Source organism: Anas acuta, chromosome 5 (genome assembly GCF_963932015.1).
Source record: "Anas acuta chromosome 5, bAnaAcu1.1, whole genome shotgun sequence".
NCBI classification, from domain to species: Eukaryota; Metazoa; Chordata; class Aves; order Anseriformes; family Anatidae; genus Anas; species Anas acuta.
Genome location: NC_088983.1, coordinates 29,347,512 through 29,373,028, shown reverse-complemented (window position 1 = coordinate 29,373,028; position 25,517 = coordinate 29,347,512). Strand labels below are relative to the sequence as shown.

At 45.0% G+C, this 25,517-nt stretch overlaps 1 protein-coding gene across 12 annotated transcripts in view; it reads left to right on the top strand.

Annotated features, from left to right (window-relative positions):
• Nucleotides 1–25,517, top strand: part of PTPRJ (protein tyrosine phosphatase receptor type J) — a 74,398-nt gene that overhangs the window by 36,393 nt on the left and 12,488 nt on the right. Inside the window, exons 1-13 of one of the 12 annotated variants that reach the window (XM_068683495.1) lie at nucleotides 71–184; nucleotides 8,845–8,863; nucleotides 10,200–10,340; nucleotides 11,116–11,382; nucleotides 12,730–12,996; nucleotides 14,353–14,619; nucleotides 15,746–16,009; nucleotides 17,351–17,617; nucleotides 18,974–19,240; nucleotides 20,367–20,621; nucleotides 21,171–21,437; nucleotides 23,103–23,378; nucleotides 24,413–24,544. In XM_068683495.1, coding sequence (XP_068539596.1) covers nucleotides 86–184; nucleotides 8,845–8,863; nucleotides 10,200–10,340; nucleotides 11,116–11,382; nucleotides 12,730–12,996; nucleotides 14,353–14,619; nucleotides 15,746–16,009; nucleotides 17,351–17,617; nucleotides 18,974–19,240; nucleotides 20,367–20,621; nucleotides 21,171–21,437; nucleotides 23,103–23,378; nucleotides 24,413–24,544 — 2,788 coding nt within the window. In that variant the 5' untranslated portion in view covers nucleotides 71–85. Of the gene's footprint in view, nucleotides 1–70; nucleotides 185–8,844; nucleotides 8,864–9,559; nucleotides 9,609–10,199; nucleotides 10,341–11,115; nucleotides 11,383–12,729; nucleotides 12,997–14,352; nucleotides 14,620–15,745; nucleotides 16,010–17,350; nucleotides 17,618–18,973; nucleotides 19,241–20,366; nucleotides 20,622–21,170; nucleotides 21,438–23,102; nucleotides 23,379–24,412; nucleotides 24,545–25,517 lie in introns of those variants that run through there. The other 11 variants (XM_068683496.1, XM_068683502.1, XM_068683499.1 and 8 more) reach the window with 11 other exon arrangements.

Below are 25,517 nucleotides of genomic sequence, written 5' to 3'. Positions count from 1 at the left end.
AATAACTTACTGTATAAAAATTACTTCCCTCATGACAGGTTTGTGATGCTTGAAGATGCACTGAGCCTGCCTTAGCCAGCCAAGCATGGTGGCGTCAGCTCCCACGACCGCGGCTCAGCTGGCGTTTACATCTACATCCGCCCAGCCTGCTCCAGCACGGTCATCCTTAGCCTTGTATTTTCCGGTATATGTCAATTTGGGGGGAAATGCAGGCATGTTTCACTTTTGTTAGTCACTCAGGCTGAAGTTTGCTGGTTTTATTGAGGCCTCTAGTGGTCTGAAGGCTGCATTACCAAACCAGAGCTACTTTTTGGGGATGGCCGGGAAGGATTGCTTTCCTCCCTCCCTTCAGATAGGTTTTCCCAGCTAAAGGGCAAGGGAAACACAGTAGAGATTTGGGCTGTTGTGCAGTGTTTTACGTAGAGTTAGAAGTGAACGAACTGAAGGAGCATAAATAAATTGTAATAAACAGTAACAGAGCATGAAGGAGGAGATGAAGGTTAGCCTGAAAGGTCTTTGTGTCAGGCAGTGGTCGCAGGCTGGTTTATCCCAGCTGCACACCTCATTGCTTTTTAAATTAGGAAGTTTTCAGGAGCCTGATAAGGACAAATAGATAAATGGTCCTAAGACATGTATAGAAAAACCACAGGAATACGGGAAACAACAAGCTTTTTATATACCAACATCAAGACTGCCATAAAAGAAGGATTTCTGTCTAGCAAGACAGAATTTCGAGCTCCTCGTGGGAGGAAGTAAGCTGAAGGCTTTCACAGGCCATGGTTCTCCTGCCCCTGGGCAAGGTGTCGTGGATTAAAAACTTGGTCTTTATTTGTAAATCATCTTTCTCTCTTCATATCGTATTCGAGTTTTCTATATAATTCTTTTAAATCCCTTTATAGTTAGAAGTACTTTGGAAACTCTCAAACCAAATGCAGCTCAAAAGTGAGCTTTAACACTTTCCTGAGCAAAGACTCTAAACAGTCCAAAGTGTCTGACTTGGGAAAAGGAAATCTACTTTTGATAAGAGAGAAACTCAGAGCCTCAATCACTCTCAACAGATCTGAAATAGTGCCCTGTCAGGAAATGCCCCTCATTTTCATAACTGCACAGCAAAGGCCAGGCAGCTGCTGGCTCTGGTGTGCATTTTCCATGTTGTCTGGGTGGCCAACCCTGCTGATTTGGGGACAGTTAGCATTGTGTCGTTGCCACAGGACTCTTTTTTTCTCTTTTTTTTTTTCTCTTTCCTTTTTTCATTGTATCCTACTCCTTCCAGGGTGTGCCTAAGCAATGACTCAGAGTGGAAAAAAAACAGTGCTCTTAAGCCACATGCAGGAATGTGCTTTGTTTGTATAAAATGAAGGTTGATGCTGAAAACTCTTAATTTTGAAAGAAAATGGCTGTGTTAACTGAAAATTCATACTAAAAGAGGAGTTTTTCCATTCAGGCATTGCTCATTGCGCACTCAGCTGCTCTTTACACTGATGTTGGTGCGATAAGTAGCTTGAGTAGGATAATAATTTGGTTTTTAATAAGTGGCTGTCCTAAATACTACTCATTGCCATTGTTGAATAAGCACACTGTTCTGTTCGTAAACTCCTTCAGCGGGACCATCACTGAGGAGATGTTATACGTAGGGCTGATTGGTTTATATGGAAAATGTAAACTCATTAAACTGTGCAGCCTTTTTTTGGGATGAAGTTTTGTTGTTCCTTTGTCAGCTGGATGAATGCAAAATGCTGAGAGTGGTGCTGCCAAACTGAGGTGGCTTGCAGCTCCCGTGGCCTGGAGTTCTTCAGGACCTGCAGATTTGGGAGAAACATAGAGAAGCTGTTGGGTTGCATGGAAAAATTTTAAACTGATTTCTCATCTGGAAGCTATTGGAACGAGGTCTAATGTTGCTTCCTAAGGTCAGTGGTGAGCCATCAGTTGTAATGCAGTCGTATTTGGTGTCTGGACCTACTATCAGCCAATTTACTACCAAAATCTGTGCTTTTTGGCCTTAGGTATTTCTGTTGCTTTTTCTTATGTGCACGGGTAGATGAGTCACCGCCTGGTACCAAACCACTGGAAAACTTCCCTCAAAAACTTTTTCTAGAAGGATAGGACTGAGAAAGTAGAAGCAGGTCTAACAGGTGCATTTCAGATGAGTTCCATTCTAGATATTTTCTCTTGATTTCAGATACTTTGCCCAGAAAATTCCTCACTCCTATGTTAGCCATCTGAGAAGCAGGTACAGGTCAAACACAGAGAAAAAACAGGAGAGGAAGGGAAGATTTTCTCCAGTATATTTCACTGTGAATTTTCATTCGGTGTCTCATCTTAGCTTTTCTACAAGGTTTTGTCTTTGACAGCGTTTTTAGTTCACTGGAGGTGATACACAAAACAGAATCTCAAACTTATTCATAAAAGTCAGTGGAAAAATTATATTTGGTCCCTCTTTGGAGAAAAGCTTGCTTCGGGGAAGACAGAATTTAGAAATGTCAGGGGTCAAATACTTGTATTTGTAAAGTGGAAATAGTCTTCCTTCTTTCATATAACTGCATAAAAGCTCAAAATAGCCTATGCACAGTTGTGTATGACTATTAACTGCTTTAGGGTTTTGCATAGCTTCCTAAAACAACATTGTGTCAGAATGGGGCCCAGCCCTACCCAATTAATAGCAAACATCAGCTCATTTTTCTTTCTTCTGGATTTTGGACCTCCAGCTAGCCCCATGCAGTCTCGTTAGCATTGCTGCTCATTTAGGGTTATATGGAGACTCCAAATATCTCACAAAAACTTGAGTTCTGCTTCTAAAACTGGAGCTTTCCCCCCAGGGGATAAACCCTCTTAAACCACTCTGTGAAATGATGTTTTGTGGATGTGCCATGAGTGCCTGCCTAAGATACCAGAGGATACATTTAGACTTTGCTTAAATGCAGAGAAGCGTTTTGGAATTAAAGACTTATGACATCTTAGGAAGAAATTAGAAAATAAGGCGAAATACTATGGCAGTATGTTTTAGTTCATTTTCTGTTATGATCTTTCTTTTTGCCCCCAAAGCCAGAAATTGTCAAAGTAAGGCATGGTATTTGAAGTAGGCTCATATAGGCTCATTCACACCTAATGAGTGGGACGTGGTTTTAAGTCCCAGTTCATGTAATCTCATTTTGATTGCCCTGTGCTGTAAGCCTACAAAATCCATTGATTTGGCAATAACGTGGAAATGAATAAGGTGAAACAGCCCTGAGATGGGTTGAAAGAGACAAGAATGTTGCATCTGTCGAAACCCCAGCCAGCCTTTGAGACTGTTCCCTCCTGCAGGAACGCATCCTGCTGGTCTAGACACTATACTCCCAATGTAATGGGAACATGTCCCCAGCTGGAGCAGCAGCCAATGCCTTACAAGTCCTAGAAAACGAGCAAGTATTGGAGGGCCTTGTCAGTCTGTGGATGCAATGCCTGGGCAATCTCACTGTCAGCACTGCAGGGCTTCATGGTGATATTCCTGGCTTTAGTTTTCACTTTTGTGTGACTTAGAGCGAAACCTTTGTGTTGGAATTCTTTCTGAATAAACCTGTGCCAAGTATGAAAAATCTGAGGTGTCAGAGAAGACTACAAGCGACGGAGTCGTTGTGGCTTTGCTAGTTAATATTTGTCAGCCGGGCAGCGATGGCTTCTAACTTCAGCAAAGCCTGGAGTCTTAAAACCATTGTGATGGTTTCAGTGTTTTGGCTTGCCCTAAAAGCCCATGGCCATGGGTGTGGGACAGCTAATGGTAGGTGCACACAGCAGAGGGAAAAAGGAAGCGAGGTCAAGTTCAGTGGGCACTGAGCTTAATTAGCCAATGGTCTGATTGCTATTGCTGTTGTGAAGGGGCTTTGAGAAGGAATTTGGAGACTGCAGTAATGACAGCTTGGTGGTATTTGTGTAGAGCTAATCCAAACCTGAGAGGATGGGTGGGTGGAGAAGAGAAGATCAGAAGGTACAGGTGTGAAAGATCGTTAGTTGTGAGAGGGGTGTGAGCAGCTTCCTGGCTCTTTGCATCTGAGTCATAAGGCACGTGCTGGTGAGCACACATGAAATAGTAAGCAGCAGCCTCAACTGTCTTCTCAGGAAAGATTTGTGGCTAAGGGGGTTTCTTGGTTAGGGTGTTTTGGTTTGCTCACACTTTGACTCTAGAGCCAACTTCCTAACCCTCTATTTACATGAACCAGACCACGCTGTTTGTTTTGGAAACTGGAGCACCCCAGGCAGGTGGGTTGCTGTCGACGAGGGTTTCCTCCTATGCAGGAACCCAAACTTTGCTGGAGGGTGCAGTTTGCCAGCACAGCCTAGTTGGAATCGTGGAATCCTATAATCAGTAAGGTTGGAAAGGGCTTCCAAGGTCATCTGGTTCAGCCATCCCCCTGCCACCAATGTCACCCACTAAGCCATGACCCTAAGCACCACGTCCAACCTTTCCTTGAACACCCCCAGGGACCGTGACTCCACCACCTTCCTGGGCAACCCATTTCAATGCCTGACTGCTCTTTCTGACAATAAATGTTTCCTCATTTCCAACCTGAACCTACTCTGGTGCAACTTGAGGCCATTCCCTCTTCTCCTATTGCTAGTTATCTGTGAGAAGAGGCTGACCGCCCCAAATCCCCGCAGCTTTGTTTCAGGTAGTTGTAGAGGGAAGTTGTAGAGTCAATCCAAAGTCTTGCTGCCAGCAGGAGAGGCACCGCTGGCTTCCTGCTGCTGCCCAGCTCCCATGGCTACTCTGATGCTTGTGTATGGCAGGCACATTTCAGATCCTCCTCTTGAAAAGCTTTGAGTCAGCAAACATCAGTGCGGCTTGGGCTTCTCAGTCATGTAGAATTTTTGAAAATGTTTTCCTGTTCTTAGTTTCTTCATTGGTAAAATTATCTGTGAAAATAATGGTGATTGCTCAGTGATGTGACCCACCCTCTACATGAGGAGGATGGAGCCGAGTCCTGCAGTTCTTACACAAAACAAATGAGGAGTGCAGGACAGACCTCATGTGAGTGCAGATGAATTCTTCAGCTCCCCTGCAAAGCACACCCTCTGGTCAGATTCTGTGTGTTGCTGTGTGATGCATGAAAAGATTCATTTGCCATAGCTGGTGACAGCGATGAGTTTGTGTATACACACCTCTCCTGTTGTTCAGTTGAAATGTTCACCGTTTCACATTTTGCTGTCTTTTTGTTTGCTTGATCTGTTGAATATTTCCTAGCTTTTCTTGGGGAGAGATGTTCTCCCCTGCACATTCCAGCTGTCTGGGGGAGAGGAGGAGGTGGGAACAGCTCCATACATGAGTAATATGGATTAATGTAATTGAAAAGAAAAGTGGAATTGGCACGGCTCTGGGCATGTCAGGTGTGAACCCAAGGAGAATCAGGTGTTCAGCATGAATATCCTCTGAAATAATAAACAAATGTTTTGTATAAATAGCATTTCATTAAGTAATAACAGGAGGCTGGAGAACAGTTAAGTCAATGGCTTGTTGAAAAATACAGCACGGAATGACTGAGTCAGGCAGGCTGACGCTCGGGAATGGGATCATTTGTTTTGCGTGGTTTTGGGTTTCATAAGGAGGGCTGTCTGCTGCTGGCAGGGTGTGCTTTGTTCAATTTGGTTAGCATGTAGGTTTCTGGAAAGTCAGAGGGGTATTGCGAGATTGCTGAAGTCTGCGATGAACAAAAGCAAATAAAATGCCAGGAAGACGTTCGATCATCACAAGACAGAAGTTTTAGCACAACTTTCCTTTTGTTGCTTGAACATCATTAACAAAACCAACGCATGACTGTACAACTGAGTTCGTGGCAGCTTGGTAGTAAGTTGCTGTTAGATCAGATGGTCAGAGCTGGGAGTAAACCAGGGATCAACGTGCGTATTGTTTGGGCAGGCAGGGAAGAAATGGGGAAGTTTGTAAGCAGGGGTACTGGGGGGCTTGGTAGTGGCATAGCTATTTCTCAGTCATCTGATGTCTGTTCCTGTTGCTCAGGAAGGATGCTCTACACCTGAACTTGAACTTTAGGGAGAAGGAACTGAGAAACTTAAAAATTCAAGAACACTGGCATCTCCAAGTGGTTTTACAGAAGAGAGAATAACTTAAGGACAAGTTGTGTGTGATGTGAGGCTTTTGCTATTTTGCCTGTGGGGCTGTAGAAATCACTGTGACATACACAGTTCTGTTTCATTTTTCTTTGTTCTTTTCCCGTTTACAATTTCCTTTTCATATTAAGCACAGCATCTTTCTGGCTTTTCTTCTAGATGGCCCTGCATTTCAGGGAATCTCACCTTTTGCTGTCACTCAGCAGCTGTTTCCAGGTAGCTCAGCACTTGTACTTGGAATGCTGCACAGGGCTGTTTTCCTGCCTTTGAGTGGCTTTTTCCTTTGTAGTCACTTCTTCCTTGGCCACTTGTTTGTGAAAGAATACAGAAGGACTCTTGACCTGAGTGCAAATGAACACGTTTCTTCACTTCCTATAGGCCTAGCGATTTGGCTGGGCTCTCAAATATTCAGCAAGGTTGACATTTGTATTAAGCAAGTATTACATTTGTATGTAGGAGATGTGAACCCGAGTACCGATTGTCCTTTGTGCCCTGCGTTGTCTGTAGGACTGCACTGGAGAAGATCAGGAGTTGGTTCTTTATCTCTTACAAGCACTTTTTTGCTTAGGAAGTGCAGCCAAACATTTTGCTGCAGCACTGACACCATCGCAGTCTCTTCTGCTGCGTTTCTCACTGTTGTTAAGCTGAAGGATTTCCTTCTGCTGTGTTTCTTCTAGTCAGCTTGTCTACCTCACCTTTGCAGAATGCTTTTTGTAGCCATTTATATGAAGAGCAAGACCTAATGGTATCCTCTAACTTTTTGAGAGTGTGTCTGCCAGGGCCTGTAACCCTGTTGCTGCTGGAGCTGGTTGTGGCAACAGCAGAGCTGAGGGGCGAGCTGTTTGGGATTCAGGCTCTACATTGTGTTGTCACGATATAGCCGCTTATTTCTAGTTAGCTTGTGGAAGCTCAGAAATGGAATGGGCGAGGGTGGAAGGGACCCCAGAGATGATCAAATCTACCCCCACACACACCTGAAGCAGGGTCACCAGGGGCAGGTTGCTCAGGGCCGTTGCTTACTCATCACGTTGTTGGGTGGTAGCAACTTTGTCTAAGAAAACAGTGGAAAAAGAAAATGAGAGAAAACCTGAAGTGCTTCAGGTAAATGTGTCAACCTTTGCTATCAGAAGGCTTAGTGCTTTGCGTGGGTAAGGCACCATCCAGCATAAAGCTAAACTGGATTTTCTAGAAACAATGCATTTTGAGGGCCAGCCCTTCTTCTGGCACCACCCGAGGAGTTGGGGATGGAGACAGTCTCCGATTGCCCACACCATAATGCTGGAAGACCCGGAGGTGTGTGGCCAGAAACCTCTTGTGCCTGCAAGCCCTCGTGGCACAAGGGAACCATTATCTTCTGGTCCTTAGCACTGTGCTGGGGCCCCGTGTGTTATAGGGATGTGTAGATCTCCCTGCTTGCCTTTACCTTCTAACGTGCATCTTTGTGAGGTGAATGGTTGTATTTAATTTTCTACGACTGCTGAAGCAGTCTTTTGTTTGTTGACTGACAAAAGTAACTGCCGCAGTCGGTTGGTGTCAGCTGGAAATCACTATCTTTCTCTCAAGTGCCTTCAGACCCCTATCTGGTGCTTTTAGTGCGCTCTTTGAGGAGCATTTTGTGCTGCCACCTGGCGGGAGATGAAGAAAACAATTTAGAGGGCAGTTTGTGTGGGGACTAGCAGGAAGGGGAATAGCTTACCTGGGAGGAAAAGCACGAAGTTGAAAGACTAAAAACGTTTTCAAAGCAAAATTCTTGTGTTCCTGTCAGTGTTTGTAGCAGACTAGTTTTAGGTTGCAGTTAATAGGCAGCTGCTGCTATTTTATGTGTACATATCACAGAATCACAGAATTTCTAGGTTGGAAGAGACCTCAAGATCATCGAGTCCAACCTCTGACCTAACACTAACAAGTCCTCCACTAAACCATATCCCTAAGCTCTACATATAAACATCTTTTAAAGACCTCCAGGGATGGTGACCCAAACACTTCCCTGGGCAGCCCGTTCCAATGCCTAACAACCCTTTCATTAAAGAATTTCTTCCTAACATCCAATCTAAAATTCCCGTGACAGGCACGTGGGAGAACAGACCAACCCCCACCTCGCTACAGCCTCCTTTAAGGTACCTGTAGAGAGCAATAAGGTCACCCCTGAGCCTCCTCTTCTCCAGGCTGAACAAGCCCAGCTCCCTCAGCCGCTCCTCGTAGGATATTAAGAATATATGCTAAATGTTTTGAATTTTGACTTCACTGAATTGTTTCAGAAAATGCAAAATGCTCTTTTGTGAGAAGTAATAATAAAGTTTATGCAGCCATAGGATGAAAGAAAAATCCCTGTGAATAAAAACCTTATCAGTCTCATCTGCCTCTTTTTGTGGGATGGTATTGAGGGTAACTTAAGTTTCTTAATTAAGATCTGGGGTTTGTTTTTAAATTTCTATGTGCAAAATAACCACCTTATGCCAAGCCAGGTTTTTGACAAAATAAAGTTTGGTTAGAGGGAAAAAAATGTGGAAACTAACATTTTACCAGCATGCTTACTTTTTCTCTCTAATTGATCAGAATGTTTTCGGTGTTGTTTTTGTTAATAGATTTTTAGGTATTTCTTTTGCAGGTTGAGAAGTGTATAGTGAAACAATACTTTCTTTTTAAAACTTTTTTTTTTTGTACTACCTGTTACTTAAACAGTCCTTATTTTATTTGAGCCTCCAGTAGTTTTAAAGTTTTAATTTATTTCTTTTTGTTTTCTAGGTCAGATGTACAATTGTCTGTAAGTATTATTCTGTTACTCAATTATGTATTCTTTTTTTTGTACTTAACTTTTGCTGTCCTCTTTTTCTTTAGAAAGGTCAAAGAGCATCATCTAACTATTTAAAAAAACCTGCTGAAATTACTTTTTATAAAAAGCATTCAGAAATATAAACTCCCATTTGGTCACCATAATTCAAGCAGTGCATTTAAGGATATCTAAGGACATAAATGAGCATTTTAATCCATTTTTGCTTTTCAGTTTGTAAAGGGTTCTGGTAAAATCAAGTACAGGTTTAACAAAGAAAGAGGAAAATATACATCAAAACAAACAACTTGGAGCAAAAATGACTCCCAAAATAATGATCCAAGGATTTTTTGAAGTAGGTATAGCAACTGCTGTGCTTACCGAGATGACAACGCTTCATGTGTCACTAATTTCCAAAATTACTTGCAGATGAGATCTACCTTAATACCAAACATCAGACTTAAATGAGTTAGCCCTTAAGTTTCAGGACCAAACTAAAATGGGAGAGACAAACTCACATTTTATACTGCTTTAAACTGTATATAGTTCTGAAGGAGCTTTGAACTGTGAGTGAGTTTGGCTCATAGTATTTTCTTTGCTTTCAGTTTCATGTGAACCTGCATGCGTATCAGTTTTGATTAAACTGAGAAACAACTGTTCTGTTGGGATTCTGTCCAAACCCATGCTCCAGGACTAGAAATCCTGATGCTCACAATCACCTTTCCTAAGCATGCTTGCAGTGCGTATTGCTCATGTAACAATATCACAGCTTCAACTAAGATAGCAGTTTTTCTGTGTATTCTCACTGAAAGAGCTGAATCAACTCTCTGCTCACATTGGGCTGCACTATGTCAACCTAAAGTTTTTTGTAACTATATCATATCTGCCTTATGGGAAACAGTATGTGAATACCAGATTTTTTATTTTTTTTTTTACTGTCATACACTGAGGCAAAGAAATAAAGTTGCTATGGCAGGTTGAGTAAAGCAGTTAGCTTTACATAATAACAATGCACATACAGACTGTACTTCTAAGTTTTTTTAAAAAAACTATACAGAGCAGCTCATGGTAGCCTTCATTCAAACTATGAGTTGAGTCACTGAATACCTGAAGCCATGTGGCAATTTCTTAATCTAACATAAATTGTCTAACAAAAGTTAAAAGTGGTAAAAACAGGAAACGTCCAATGAAATCTCTGTAGGAGAACAGATTAAAAAAACAGAGGAGACTGGGTCTCTGCAGGGTATCTGTAAATGGCTGTATTTTTTCACATGGGGAATCCAGAAGTTTTGTAAAGATATTTACTGCCTTGTATTTTTTTTTCTTTCAGGTACTGAGGATTGCAGATCAAAAAACTTAATTGCAGAAATGGGAGCCAGTAGTAATTATGATTTATCAGTAAATTCTCCAAGTAGGAACAAAAGATCATCAGGGGACATGCCACTACCTGTTGATCAGAACAGTGTAACAAGTAAGTGATTTGGAATGCCACCGGGATGTGAACCTTTAGTGTATTCTGTGCTTTTACCCTATGTTAGCATTTTAAGTCCGAACTATAGTTCACAGTGCAAGGATCGTGGCAGGAAGTGGATCCAACTGCTTTACTGAAGTAGAGAATGAGCAAAAAAAAAAAAATTACCTACACAACTGACTAAGAGTGTAACTGAACAATGTGATTGTAGAATGGCCTTGAAATAGTTTTATCACCATTAGATTTGGGTTCCCTTCCCTGCTGATTATGGCAAATTTTTACAGTACAGCTGCAGCAGTTCAAATATGTGACCTAAAGATTTGAAATATATATGCTATAGAGTACAGCTGAAATAACCTACCTTGGATCTAGAGGAGAGTTTTGTGAATCTTGCAGCTCTTCCTTTAGGATAGCTAGCTCAGGGAAAAACGAATAAATAAAAAAATTATATGTGCAATTCTTTCTCAGCAGCTTGCATAAAGTTGACAAATAAGGTATGGAAGTCACCACAGTTGCACCAAGACAGTTTTAATCTTTGAGATGAAGTGAGTCTTCAGGAGACGTCTTTTCCTTACTCTTGCCTTCCAGGCCTGTTGATGGATGAGCCTCTGGGAGCATCTGCTGCTGTTGCTGAGTGCCCCTGCACTCGGAATGACGAGTGGCATGAAGGGAGTGAAGCAGTGGCGTGCCTGTGTTTTTGTGTTGTGTTTTTTTTTGTCCCCAATTGTCATCAGATATTCTTAGAGGTTGATGGATTGTTGTCTTGCCTTTTCAGGGCCCAGCCAAGTTCTGAATCTCACAGCAGAGGATGTTGGTGTGACATTTGTCAAATTGACATGGGAGGTGAACGACAGTGCTTCGGACACCTACACCTATAGGATAGAGGTTTCAAATGGTACCTCCGTTTGGAACAAGATGTCAAATGTCAAGAAAGCTGATATTGATGACTTAATCCCAGGGACAAACTACAGTTTCACGGTATTTGCAGTAGCGGCTGATGGTCAGACAGAAGGAGAAGGAGCGTCCATAAGCCGGTATACAAGTAAGTCTCAGCTGCTTGCAGTCGTGTTAGTGGTGGGCTGTGTTGTGCTGTGCAGCTCGGGGCTCTGCCTTGCTGTGTGAGGCTTGTAGTTCAGTATGGCTATGGACAGAGGGGACGTTTTGGTGCTGGAGCCTGATGTGGGCTGTATGCCAAGCGTGGGGGGGTTAGAATGCAGAAGAAGCATAACCTTGACAGTAAGCAGTTGGTGAAACCAGTCGCTAAAGCTTGCAGCATAGAGATTTTTTTTTGAGATCCTATCTTTCCTAAGTTTGGAGGGGAAATAGACATTTTTTTAAAAAAATTTCTATTTTAAATTTTTAAATTGCATTTTGAAATTCTATTTTATTTTATTGTCAAACTCTATTAAAATAGATTTTTATAAAAAATGTTAGCAGCTGTGGGCTTCAGACACCTGTTTTCAATGCGCCCATGCACAAAGCAGATTGCACGTGGGGAGTTTCTGTGATTTGGGTCCCGTGTCTGCCATCAGGCTGCAGCAGGAGCGTGAGCTTTGGGCCACGCTAGTTGAGGAGAACTGCCTTGGCCATTCAGCACCTTGCTGTGCTGGGTGTCCTACGTCTGGATGCACGGTGTTGAAGGGCCAGTTTTTGAGCTGGCCTGCGAGGCTGTAGCACAGCCTGGTCTTTCCCCATGCTGCATATCAAAGGAAACCGATGCTGGCTCCTGTCATTTGTGTTGCCCAGAAATGCATGTGTGAATGTGCTCATGGCTTTGCCGTTGATTCCCAGAATCTGTCCACGCTGCCTGTCGGTGATGACTGGTGACTGACAGTTGGCAGAGGCACAGAGAACAGAGTGCCGCAGAGAGGTTGTGGGGAGGTGTTCCCTGTTCTCCTTGTCCCGGAGTGAGGTTGGGGCCTGAGCAGTGGAAAAGGAGCAGGGTGGTCCTGGTCCTGGGTGATCATTTCTGTTTCTCTTCCAGCAATCATTTAGCTTCCTTTACCTCGGGCTGTGCCGAGGTGCACCACCGTCGTCTTTGGCACCTTCATCTGCACACTTGTCTCTTTCCTGCACACCTCTCTGGGCTCCGAAGAGGAGCCCTAGGAGCACTTGCACGGTGTTGGTGTGTGCTCCTGCTTCTAAATGTGAGTGGGAGTTGAATCCCACTGGAGACGCCTTTTCCTTACTCTTGCCTTCCAGGCCTGTTGATGGATGAGCCTCTGGGAGCATCTGCTGCTGTTGCTGAGTGCCCCTGCACTCGGAATGACGAGTGGCATGAAGGGAGTGAAGCAGTGGCGTGCCTGTGTTTTTGTGTTGTGTTTTTTTTTGTCCCCAATTGTCATCAGATATTCTTAGAGGTTGATGGATTGTTGTCTTGCCTTTTCAGGGCCCAGCCAAGTTCTGAATCTCACAGCAGAGGATGTTGGTGTGACATTTGTCAAATTGACATGGGAGGTGAACGATAGTGCTTCGGACACCTACACCTATAGGATAGAGGTTGTAAATGGTACCTCCCGTAGGAACAAGACATCAAATGTCAAGAAAGCTGATATTGATGACTTAATCCCAGGGACAAACTACAGTTTCACGGTATTTGCAGTAGCGGCTGATGGTCAGACAGAAGGAGAAGGAGCGTCCATAAGCCGGTATACAAGTAAGTCTCAGCTGCTTGCAGTCGTGTTAGTGGTGGGCTGTGTTGTGCTGTGCAGCTCGGGGCTCTGCCTTGCTGTGTGAGGCTTGTAGTTCAGTATGGCTATGGACAGAGGGGACGTTTTGGTGCTGGAGCCTGATGTGGGCTGTATGCCAAGCGTGGGGGGGTTAGAATGCAGAAGAAGCATAACCTTGACAGTAAGCAGTTGGTGAAACCAGTCGCTAAAGCTTGCAGCATAGAGATTTTTTTTTGAGATCCTATCTTTCCTAAGTTTGGAGGGGAAATAGACATTTTTTTAAAAAAATTTCTATTTTAAATTTTTAAATTGCATTTTGAAATTCTATTTTATTTTATTGTCAAACTCTATTAAAATAGATTTTTATAAAAAATGTTAGCAGCTGTGGGCTTCAGACACCTGTTTTCAATGCGCCCATGCACAAAGCAGATTGCACGTGGGGAGTTTCTGTGATTTGGGTCCCGTGTCTGCCATCAGGCTGCAGCAGGAGCGTGAGTTTTGGGCCACGCTAGTTGAGGAGAACTGCCTTGGCCATTCAGCACCTTGCTGTGCTGGGTGTCCTACGTCTGGATGCACGGTGTTGAAGGGCCAGGTTTTGAGCTGGCCTGCGAGGCTGTAGCACAGCCTGGTCTTTCCCCATGCTGCATATCAAAGGAAACCGATGCTGGCTCTTGTCATTTGTGTTGCCCAGAAATGCATGTGTGAATGTGCTCATGGCTTTGCCGTTGATTCCCAGAATCTGTCCACGCTGCCTGTCGGTGATGACTGGTGACTGACAGTTGGCAGAGGCACAGAGAACAGAGTGCCGCAGAGAGGTTGTGGGGAGGTGTTCCCTGTTCTCCTTGTCCCGGAGTGAGGTTGGGGCCTGAGCAGTGGAAAAGGAGCAGGGTGGTCCTGGTCCTGGGTGATCATTTCTGTTTCTCTTCCAGCAATCATTCAGCTTCCTTAGCTTGGGCTGTGCCGAGGAGCACCACCGTCGTCTTTGGCACCTTCATCTGCACACTTGTCTCTTTCCTGCACACCTCTCTGGGCTCCGAAGAGGAGCCCTGGGAGCGCTGGCATGGTGTTGGTGTGTGTTCCTGCTTCTAAATGTGAGTGGGAGTTGAATCCCACTGGAGACGCCTTTTCCTTACTCTTGCCTTCCAGGCCTATTGATGGATGAGCCTCTGGGAGCATCTGCTGCTGTTGCTGAGTGCCCCTGCAGTCGGAATGACGAGTGGCATGAAGGGAGTCAAGCAGTGGAATGCCTTTGTTTTTGTGTTTGTTTGTTTGTTTGTTTTTTCTGTCCCTGTTTGCAAGCAGATGTTGTTAGAGGTTGATGGATTGTTGTCTTGCCTTTCCAGGGCCCAACAGAGTTCTTGATCTCCAGGTAGTGGATGTTGGTGAGACATCTGTCAACTTGACATGGGAGGTGAACGACAATCCTTTGGACCCCTACACATACAGGATAGAGGTTTCAAATGGTACCTCCGTTTGGAACGAGACGTCAAATGTCAAGAAAGCTGATATTGATGACTTAATCCCAGGGACATGTTACAGTTTCACGGTTTTTGCAGTAGCGGCTGATAATCAGACGGAAGGAGAAGGAGAGCCCAAAAGCCAGTGTACAAGTAAGGAACTGGTGCCTCTCACCTGCAGTGCCTAAACAAGCAGTTTGTAACAGAGCCTTGCTTTTTCTCCTTATATTTCCAACTTCTTACTGTTTTGCATTGCTGTGTTGCTTTACTCTAGGCTCCTGTGGGCATGAATGTCAGGCTGTCCTTGTTAAAAAGGTAAAGGTCTGAGACTGTGAGAGCTGCCTGTGGAGCAGTTAGCCTTGTTGAATGCCCAAGCTGATGAGCTATGTAGAAATCCAGATGCTACAACAGCATGACCTTGCCTGGACATCAGGGCTGAATGGGCCCCATACAGCACCTCTTGGTGCAGGTTGTCATCAGGTTTATGTGGGGCTGTGTTGTGCTAGGATCCAGTGCCCAGGATCACAGAGAGTTACTGATCTTGAAGCTTGTTTTGAGCTGTCTGCAGAGGCCCATGGCCCAGGGCTTCTGTGAGCTGTGCCATTGCCTAGGACCGCATTATCAAGAGCAGTGCCAGCTCTGTCTGCTTTATTCTCTGGCACCTTTTCCCAAGATCAGAGGGTCAGATGGGAGAAGAGCTTTCTTCTGTGTTGAGCTCAGGATGTGGATGGGGAACCGGCAGCGTCCATATATAGAGCAATTAGGGGCAGCATGTCCTGGAGCTGCTTCTACTCAGCAGAGCTTGTCTAAGCTGCCCAAGGTGAGTCTTGTCTGCCCGGTGTTTGTGCTGCTTTAGACTTGCTGACCTCGACCCCCCAGTGCAGGCCACTGTTGCCTGCAAAGTTTCCTTCTGGTGTCCCCGAGAGGCTGTGCTGGGAAGCTCAGATTAAGACGCTCACGGGCATAGTCTTGAGCTAACAGACCAACGCTGTCCTGCATTCTGCTTCCTTCCCTGAATTCCATCTGTTTACCTGTCTGGGAAGCCGTTGTGGAAACAAGTAATTTCAGTGTGTGAAATAAACTAAAGAGAATCTCCTCCAAAATTTCTGTGTCCTTTCCTGAGATATGTCCCTGGATATTGGCAGCAGGGCATTGATACTGGACAAGTGCTGAATGGTTACAGTCAACATTTAATCTGTGTGGAATAGCAAAATGTTGCTGTGGTTTTTGCACTGTCTGTATTTCTCTGTCTTGACAGTTTATTTTCTTGCATTTCCAGAGCCCAGCAAAGTTGATCTCCAGGTAGTGGATGTTGGTGTGACATTTGTCAAATTGACATGGGAGGTGAACGACAGTGCTTCGGACACCTACACCTATAGGATAGAGGTTTCAAATGGTACCTCCGTTTGGAACAAGATGTCAAATGTCAAGAAAGCTGATATTGATGACTTAATCCCAGGGACAAACTACAGTTTCACGGTATTTGCAGTAGCGGCTGATGGTCAGACAGAAGGAGAAGGAGCGTCCATAAGCCGGTATACAAGTAAGTCTCAGCTGCTTGCAGTCGTGTTAGTGGTGGGCTGTGTTGTGCTGTGCAGCTCGGGGCTCTGCCTTGCTGTGTGAGGCTTGTAGTTCAGTATGGCTATGGACAGAGGGGACGTTTTGGTGCTGGAGCCTGATGTGGGCTGTATGCCAAGCGTGGGGGGGTTAGAATGCAGAAGAAGCATAACCTTGACAGTAAGCAGTTGGTGAAACCAGTCGCTAAAGCTTGCAGCATAGAGATTTTTTTTTGAGATCCTATCTTTCCTAAGTTTGGAGGGGAAATAGACATTTTTTTAAAAAAATTTCTATTTTAAATTTTTAAATTGCATTTTGAAATTCTATTTTATTTTATTGTCAAACTCTATTAAAATAGATTTTTATAAAAAATGTTAGCAGCTGTGGGCTTCAGACACCTGTTTTCAATGCGCCCATGCACAAAGCAGATTGCACGTGGGGAGTTTCTGTGATTTGGGTCCCGTGTCTGCCATCAGGCTGCAGCAGGAGCGTGAGTTTTGGGCCACGCTAGTTGAGGAGAACTGCCTTGGCCATTCAGCACCTTGCTGTGCTGGGTGTCCTACGTCTAGATGCACGGTGTTGAAGGGCCAGGTTTTGAGCTGGCCTGCGAGGCTGTAGCACAGCCTGGTCTTTCCCCATGCTGCATATCAAAGGAAACCGATGCTGGCTCTTGTCATTTGTGTTGCCCAGAAATGCATGTGTGAATGTGCTCATGGCTTTGCCGTTGATTCCCAGAATCTGTCCACGCTGCCTGTCGGTGATGACTGGTGACTGACAGTTGGCAGAGGCACAGAGAACAGAGTGCCGCAGAGAGGTTGTGGGGAGGTGTTCCCTGTTCTCCTTGTCCCGGAGTGAGGTTGGGGCCTGAGCAGTGGAAAAGGAGCAGGGTGGTCCTGGGTGATCATTTCTGTTTCTCTTCCAGCAATCATTTAGCTTCCTTTACCTCGGGCTGTGCCGAGGTGCACCACCGTCGTCTTTGGCACCTTCATCTGCACACTTGTCTCTTTCCTGCACACCTCTCTGGGCTCCGAAGAGGAGCCCTAGGAGCACTTGCACGGTGTTGGTGTGTGCTCCTGCTTCTAAATGTGAGTGGGAGTTGAATCCCACTGGAGACGCCTTTTCCTTACTCTTGCCTTCCAGGCCTGTTGATGGATGAGCCTCTGGGAGCATCTGCTGCTGTTGCTGAGTGCCCCTGCACTCGGAATGACGAGTGGCATGAAGGGAGTGAAGCAGTGGCGTGCCTGTGTTTTTGTGTTGTGTTTTTTTTTGTCCCCAATTGTCATCAGATATTCTTAGAGGTTGATGGATTGTTGTCTTGCCTTTCCAGGGCCCAGCCAAGTTCTGAATCTCACAGCAGAGGATGTTGGTGTGACATTTGTCAAATTGACATGGGAGGTGAACGACAGTGCTTCGGACACCTACACCTATAGGATAGAGGTTTCAAATGGTACCTCCGTTTGGAACAAGATGTCAAATGTCAAGAAAGCTGATATTGATGACTTAATCCCAGGGACAAACTACAGTTTCACGGTATTTGCAGTAGTGGCTGATGGTCAGACAGAAGGAGAAGGAGCGTCCATAAGCCGGTATACAAGTAAGTCTCAGCTGCTTGCAGTCGTGTTAGTGGTGGGCTGTGTTGTGCTGTGCAGCTCGGGGCTCTGCCTTGCTGTGTGAGGCTTGTAGTTCAGTATGGCTATGGACAGAGGGGACGTTTTGGTGCTGGAGCCTGATGTGGGCTGTATGCCAAGCGTGGGGGGGTTAGAATGCAGAAGAAGCATAACCTTGACAGTAAGCAGTTGGTGAAACCAGTCGCTAAAGCTTGCAGCATAGAGATTTTTTTTTGAGATCCTATCTTTCCTAAGTTTGGAGGGGAAATAGACATTTTTTTAAAAAAATTTCTATTTTAAATTTTTAAATTGCATTTTGAAATTCTATTTTATTTTATTGTCAAACTCTATTAAAATAGATTTTTATAAAAAATGTTAGCAGCTGTGGGCTTCAGACACCTGTTTTCAATGCGCCCATGCACAAAGCAGATTGCACGTGGGGAGTTTCTGTGATTTGGGTCCCGTGTCTGCCATCAGGCTGCAGCAGGAGCGTGAGTTTTGGGCCACGCTAGTTGAGGAGAACTGCCTTGGCCATTCAGCACCTTGCTGTGCTGGGTGTCCTACGTCTGGATGCACGGTGTTGAAGGGCCAGTTTTTGAGCTGGCCTGCGAGGCTGTAGCACAGCCTGGTCTTTCCCCATGCTGCATATCAAAGGAAACCGATGCTGGCTCTTGTCATTTGTGTTGCCCAGAAATGCATGTGTGAATGTGCTCATGGCTTTGCCGTTGATTCCCAGAATCTGTCCACGCTGCCTGTCGGTGATGACTGGTGACTGACAGTTGGCAGAGGCACAGAGAACAGAGTGCCGCAGAGAGGTTGTGGGGAGGTGTTCCCTGTTCTCCTTGTCCCGGAGTGAGGTTGGGGCCTGAGCAGTGGAAAAGGAGCAGGGTGGTCCTGGTCCTGGGTGATCATTTCTGTTTCTCTTCCAGCAATCATTCAGCTTCCTTAGCTTGGGCTGTGCCGAGGAGCACCACCGTCGTCTTTGGCACCTTCATCTGCACACTTGTCTCTTTCCTGCACACCTCTCTGGGCTCCGAAGAGGAGCCCTGGGAGCGCTGGCATGGTGTTGGTGTGTGTTCCTGCTTCTAAATGTGAGTGGGAGATGAATCCCACTGGAGACGCCTTTTCCTTACTCTTGCCTTCCAGGCCTATTGATGGATGAGCCTCTGGGAGCATCTGCTGCTGTTGCTGAGTGCCCCTGCACTCGGAATGACGAGTGGCATGAAGGGAGTCAAGCAGTGGAATGCCTTTGTTTTTGTGTTTGTTTGTTTGTTTGTTTTTTCTGTCCCTGTTTGCAAGCAGATGTTGTTAGGGGTTGATGGATTGTTGTCTTGCCTTTCCAGGGCCCAACAGAGTTCTTGATCTCCAGGTAGTGGATGTTGGTGAGACATCTGTCAACTTGACATGGGAGGTGAACGACAATCCTTTGGACCCCTACACATACAGGATAGAGGTTTCAAATGGTACCTCCGTTTGGAACGAGACGTCAAATGTCAAGAAAGCTGATATTGATGACTTAATCCCAGGGACATGTTACAGTTTCACGGTTTTTGCAGTAGCGGCTGATAATCAGACGGAAGGAGAAGGAGAGCCCAAAAGCCAGTGTACAAGTAAGGAACTGGTGCCTCTCACCTGCAGTGCCTAAACAAGCAGTTTGTAACAGAGCCTTGCTTTTTCTCCTTATATTTCCAACTTCTTACTGTTTTGCATTGCTGTGTTGCTTTACTCCAGGCTCCTGTGGGCATGAATGTCAGGCTGTCCTTGTTAAAAAGGTAAAGGTCTGAGACTGTGAGAGCTGCCTGTGGAGCAGTTAGCCTTGTTGAATGCCCAAGCTGATGAGCTATGTAGAAATCCAGATGCTACAACAGCATGACCTTGCCTGGACATCAGGGCTGAATGGGCCCCATACAGCACCTCTTGGTGCAGGTTGTCATCAGGTTTATGTGGGGCTGTGTTGTGCTAGGATCCAGTGCCCAGGATCACAGAGAGTTACTGATCTTGAAGCTTGTTTTGAGCTGTCTGCAGAGGCCCATGGCCCAGGGCTTCTGTGAGCTGTGCCATTGCCTAGGACCGCATTATCAAGAGCAGTGCCAGCTCTGTCTGCTTTATTCTCTGGCACCTTTTCCCAAGATCAGAGGGTCAGATGGGAGAAGAGCTTTCTTCTGTGTTGAGCTCAGGATGTGGATGGGGAACCCGCAGCGTCCATATATAGAGCAATTAGGGGCAGCATGTCCTGGAGCTGCTTCTACTCAGCAGAGCTTGTCTAAGCTGCCCAAGGTGAGTCTTGTCTGCCCGGTGTTTGTGCTGCTTTAGACTTGCTGACCTCGACCCCCCAGTGCAGGCCACTGTTGCCTGCAAAGTTTCCTTCTGGTGTCCCCGAGAGGCTGTGCTGGGAAGCTCAGATTAAGACGCTCACGGGCATAGTCTTGAGCTAACAGACCAACGCTGTCCTGCATTCTGCTTCCTTCCCTGAATTCCATCTGTTTACCTGTCTGGGAAGCCGTTGTGGAAACAAGTAATTTCAGTGTGTGAAATAAACTAAAGAGAATCTCCTCCAAAATTTCTGTGTCCTTTCCTGAGATATGTCCCTGGATATTGGCAGCAGGGCATTGATACTGGACAAGTGCTGAATGGTTACAGTCAACATTTAATCTGTGTGGAATAGCAAAATGTTGCTGTGGTTTTTGCACTGTCTGTATTTCTCTGTCTTGACAGTTTATTTTCTTGCGTTTCCAGAGCCCAGCAAAGTTGATCTCCAGGTAGTGGATGTTGGTGTGACATTTGTCAACTTGACATGGGAGGTGAACGACAGTGCTTCAGACTCCTACACGTACAGGATAGAGATTGCAAATGTTAGGAACGTGACATCAAATGTCAAGGAAGCTGAAATTACCGAGTTAATCCCAGGGACAAACTACAGTTTCACGGTTTTTGCAGTAGCGGCTGATGAGCAGACGGAAGGAGAAGGAGCGTCCATAAGCCAGTATACAAGTAAGTCTCAGCTGCTTGCAGTCATGTTAGTGGTGGGCTGTGTTGTGCTGTGCAGCTCGGGGCTCTGCCTTGCTGTGAGAGGCTTGTAGTTCAGTATGGCTGTGGACAGAGGGGATGTTTTGGTGCTGGAGCCTGATGTGGGCTGTATGCCAAGCGTGGGAGGTTAGAGTGCAGCAGAAACATTTGTCCAGATCTGATTTTGTTTTTTGTTTTAATTGCCTTCCTTCCCTATCTCCTGCTTGGCCCTCATCTTCCTGACCACTTTTCTAGCTTTGGAATGCTGACACAATGTTGTCATACACTCAGGCTTTGGAGGGCAAAGTGGAGATGGAGGCCACTCAAGATGACTATTCTTTTTTGAAGTTTTCCTGTACAAGCCCGTTGATGGACAAGCCTCTTGGAGCATCTGGTGCTGTTGCTGGGTGCCCCTGCACTCTGAACGACGAGTGGCATGACAAGAGTGAAGCAGTGGTGTGCCTTAGTTTTTTCTGTCCCTGTTTGCCAGCAGATGTTGTTAGAGGTTGATGGATTGTTGTCTTGCCTTTCCAGGGCCCAGCCAAGTTCTTGATCTCCAGGTAGTGGATGTTGGTGAGACTTTTGTCAACTTGACATGGGAGTTGAACGACAATCCTTCGGACCCCTACACATACAGGATAGAGGTTGCAAATGGTACCTCTGTTTGGAACAAGACGTCAAATGTCAAGAAAGCTGATATTGATGACTTAATCCCAGGGACAAACTACAATTTCACGGTATTTGCTGTAGCGGCTGATGGTCAGACAGAAGGAGAAGGAGCGTCCATAAGCCAGTATACAAGTAAGTCTCAGGTGCTTGCAGTCATGTTTTTGTGGGTCGTGTTGTGCTGTGCAGCCCAGGGCTCTGCCTGGCGGGTGAAATACTGCTGCAGGCATAGGTGCTACACACTGCCCACCTCTTGTTGGTCATGCTTGTGCGGACAGAGGTTGTGTGGAACATGGTTTCGCTTTCTCTTACTTCTGGTTTTGGGCTTCGCACCCTTGTTTTGAAGGGCTCCCGCATGGTGTATTTTGCCTGGAGAACTTCACCCATTGGAAGGATGTTTGGTTGTGGCTGAGTCGTGGCAGCACTGCTGGGTGGCTCTTGTCTATGCTGCTCCACTCAGCTCCTCAGCAGAGTGGTGAAGATGGAGGTGATCCTATGTTCGTTATGCTAAGCACTGTGATATTTTCCCCTTGTTGCGTTGCTTTGTCCTTTCCTTTGCTTTGTTTAACTGAGGTGAAGTGAATCTGTTTACAGGTTCTTACTGAGATTTCCTAGATGCCTCGTGATGAACCCATTATGAGTGTCTCTGGCACTTCGAACGTGCTGCTTGGCTTCTCATAATGCTAATTAGTTTGTGCAAGAGAGTCCAGTGTGGCTCTGCCTCTGCTGCTTTTGTCTTTGTCAGCAAACTTTTGTGGCTATTGAGTCTTGTCTTGCCTTTCACAGAGCTAGTTCAGTTGTTTGGTCTCCAGGATCTTTTATGCTGGTTCGAGCAGCATGTGCTCCTGTAACTGGTGACCACAAGGTCTTGTCCTGCCAGGGTTAGCTACAGCCCAGTCCTGAAGGAGGTGGCTTAGTCTGTCCTGTCCTGACCCCTGGGGTCCTGTCCTAGAGCGAGAACCCCTGTCACAGAGTGACCCCTGGGACTTGGAGCAGTTTCCCTCCCTTTCCCTGGAGAGAGGGCAGCTGAGAGGCTGTTTGGAATGGCTCACACACTGCTCCTGCTGTAACTCTCTGCTAGGTCTCCCCCTTCCTCTGTTTGGCACCATGTTGAAGGGTCACTTGTGGTTCTTTTCAGCCTCCTTTGCGTTTTCTTTGGATTCACTCTTATTTCCTCTTGGATCATTGGTGTGTACTCCAGTCACCTTCTACATGTACAGTGACCCTAGTGCTCTTGTCTACCGTCCCTATGGGGCCATGTATAGCTTCTTCTTTACATGCTAGTATGTTTACATCCTTCAGTCCTGCATTCTTTTCTTTGTATCCATGCTCATTCGTTGCTGGAGACAGCATAGATGACCGGATTAAGTTTTTGTTAGATCCGGTCCAGCTATCCGTGAGCCACTGAGGGCATTAGGAATATCAAGGGAAGTTTTTTTTTTTTATTATTATTTTTTGGCCACGAAGCATTTAATGTAATTACACAGGGAGTTAGTGTTTGACTACAAGTCTAAAAATGTTTGTGTTCAATGGGTGAACAGTATTGGAAAGCTTTGCTGATATTGACAAACACCTATCCAACCCCAGTTTTCTCAGTAAACCTGTCTGCAGAGGAACTGGCACAGAAGGGGGTCTGTGTACTTAGTATGCTAAATACTCTTCTTCCTCATTGTGTGGCAAGTTCTTTGTAGGCAGTAATTTTGTCTGTTTAAAAGTGGAAAGCAATACCAGTGTTTTACAAATGCTTATACACAGAAGAGCTCACAAATAGAAAACTTTTTTTTTTTTTTTTTTGTGCAGTTCCTTCCCCAGTGAATTCATTTCAGTGTGAACCGGTGGCTAATATGTCTTACCTAATGCTGAAGTGGGAATGTCCTTATGGTAACTATTCTGGCTTCATCATTAAAATATATTCTGCTAATTCTTCGGTTATAACAGAAGAGAGTCAGTCCTGTTCAGAAGGCTTCAAAACATCACCTTTGGATTATTTCAAAACCTATAATGTTACTGTTACAACTTTTTCAAATGGTATTACAAGTTCTCCAGTGCAGAAAACATGTAAAACAAGCATTACAGGTAAGCATTGAGATCTGAGAATGGAAGATATTTACAGGACCAAAACATTAACTGTGCAATTGCAGAATAGCATAATTGATATGCAGTTTATTATTATCATGCAGATTATGAAAAGAACGCTACATTCATGCCAACTGTAATCTGAGTCCAGTTGTATGGCATTCAACAAGGCTAAATGCCAGTGCTGCACGTGGGGTCATAACAACCCCATGCAGCAACATAAACTTGGGGAAGAGTGGCTGGAAAGCTGCCTGGCAGAAAAGGCCCTGGGAGTATTGGTTGACAGTTGGCTGAACATGAGCCAGCAGTGTGCCCAGCTGGCCAAGAAGGCCAATGGCATCCTGGCTTGTACCAGACCTAGTGTGCCCAGCAGGGCAAGGGATGTGATCGTCCCCTGTACTCGGCTCTAGTGAGGCCGCACCTTGAGCAGTGTTCTCTTTCGGGCCTCTCACTGCAAGAAGGACATGGAGTTGCTGGAACACGTTCAGAGAAGAGCAACAAAGCTCATGTAGGGGATGGAAAACAAGGCACATGAGGAGCAGCTGAGGGAGCTGGGGCTGTTTAGTCTGGAGAAAAGGAGGCTGAGGGAGGAGACCTCATCGCTGTCTACAACCACCTTGAAATGAGGTTGCAGTGATGTGGATGTAGGTCTCTTTTCTCAGGTGACAAGTGATAGGATGCAAGGAAACAGCCTGGAGTTGTGCCAGGGGAGGTTTAGATTGGATATCAGGAAGAATTTCTTCATGGAAAGGGTGGTTGGGCTTTAGAACAGGCAGCACAGGGAGATAGTGGATCCCCAGCCCTGGAGGTATTTAAGAGGTGTGAGGATGTGGCACTGAGCTACATGGCCTGGTGGTGGAGTTCATGTTTAGGTGAATGGTTAAACTTGATGATCTTAAGGGTATTTAAAAACCTAAATGATTTTATGATAAATATGCATGATCTGAATGATGTCATTATTACAATATATCCTTATTTGAAAAAATTATCTTCACCTGACAGTAAGGTACTAAAAAAAATATTTTTGTTTACAGATCCACCTGCTCCAAAAGAACCTCCTGTAGTCAAGGTGCTTAGTTACAACTCATTTTCTGTTGAATTTTCTGATTTTGAGGCAGTGTATGGACCATTAAAAGCCTATGCAGTAATGATCATAACAGAGGAAGGTAAGATCTTTAAAATGTTGTCTCCTAGCTGTGTGAAACAGTTTATAAGATAGCATTATGTTAGGACAAAAAATTTACTGTGATAAATATCAGATGTTTTAAACTCCAAACAGGTGTTAAATGGAGAGAGGAAAAGCTTGCTCTGTTTTCAGTCACCTTTCAAAAATCATGAGGCAAATACTGTGATTGACTGAAGCCAAATCACTTCTTGTTTTCACTCAGCCTTTTTCAGCCTGAGTTATCCTTGTGTATAAGACTGAAGTATTGCTGTTGTGCTGTTGCTAGTGGTTGCCAGTGGTTACTTGATTTGCCAGTGGTTACTGCCACAAGACTGAGTAGTATCCTTCTTCCCAAGAGAATAATTTTCAGAGCTGGAAATATGGAGTTCTGCAATGTGGGATGTTTTTCTCCATCCCTTCTTCCACTGGAAGACTTCTGCAGTGAGATGGTGGTTTTGTTGTGGGTGGGTGGTTTTTTTTTGTGTGTGTGTGTGTGTGGTTGTTGGAAGGCTTGAATAACATTGTCAGCATTACATGTCACAGGAAGCAGAATACCAGGAAAAGCTAGATGGTATTCTATAAAACTCACCTCTTTAAAGCATCAAGCCTTCTTTAATTCATGAATGTCTAGAGACAAATCATAAAGTAAGGGAACATCTCTTTGCAGTGTAGGTTCTAGTTCACCTTTTAATTTCTGACAGTGCACAGGAGGAATAACACAGCTGATGGAGATAGTTGTTTTTTTTTTTCCAAGTGGGATATGATGTTCCTGCTTATCCTTTGTCTCAGCACTGGAAATTTATCATGCAGCAGTCTGTAGACTTTTTTTTTCTGTGTTTTTCCATACAATATAAGTCCAAGAAATGTCCAGCTATATATGGTATATATATCCTATTCTTTTCACGTGCAACTCAGCTGCACTGGAACTGCTGATTTGAAAGTCATGTCTTCCACACAGTGACAGCTCTGCTTGT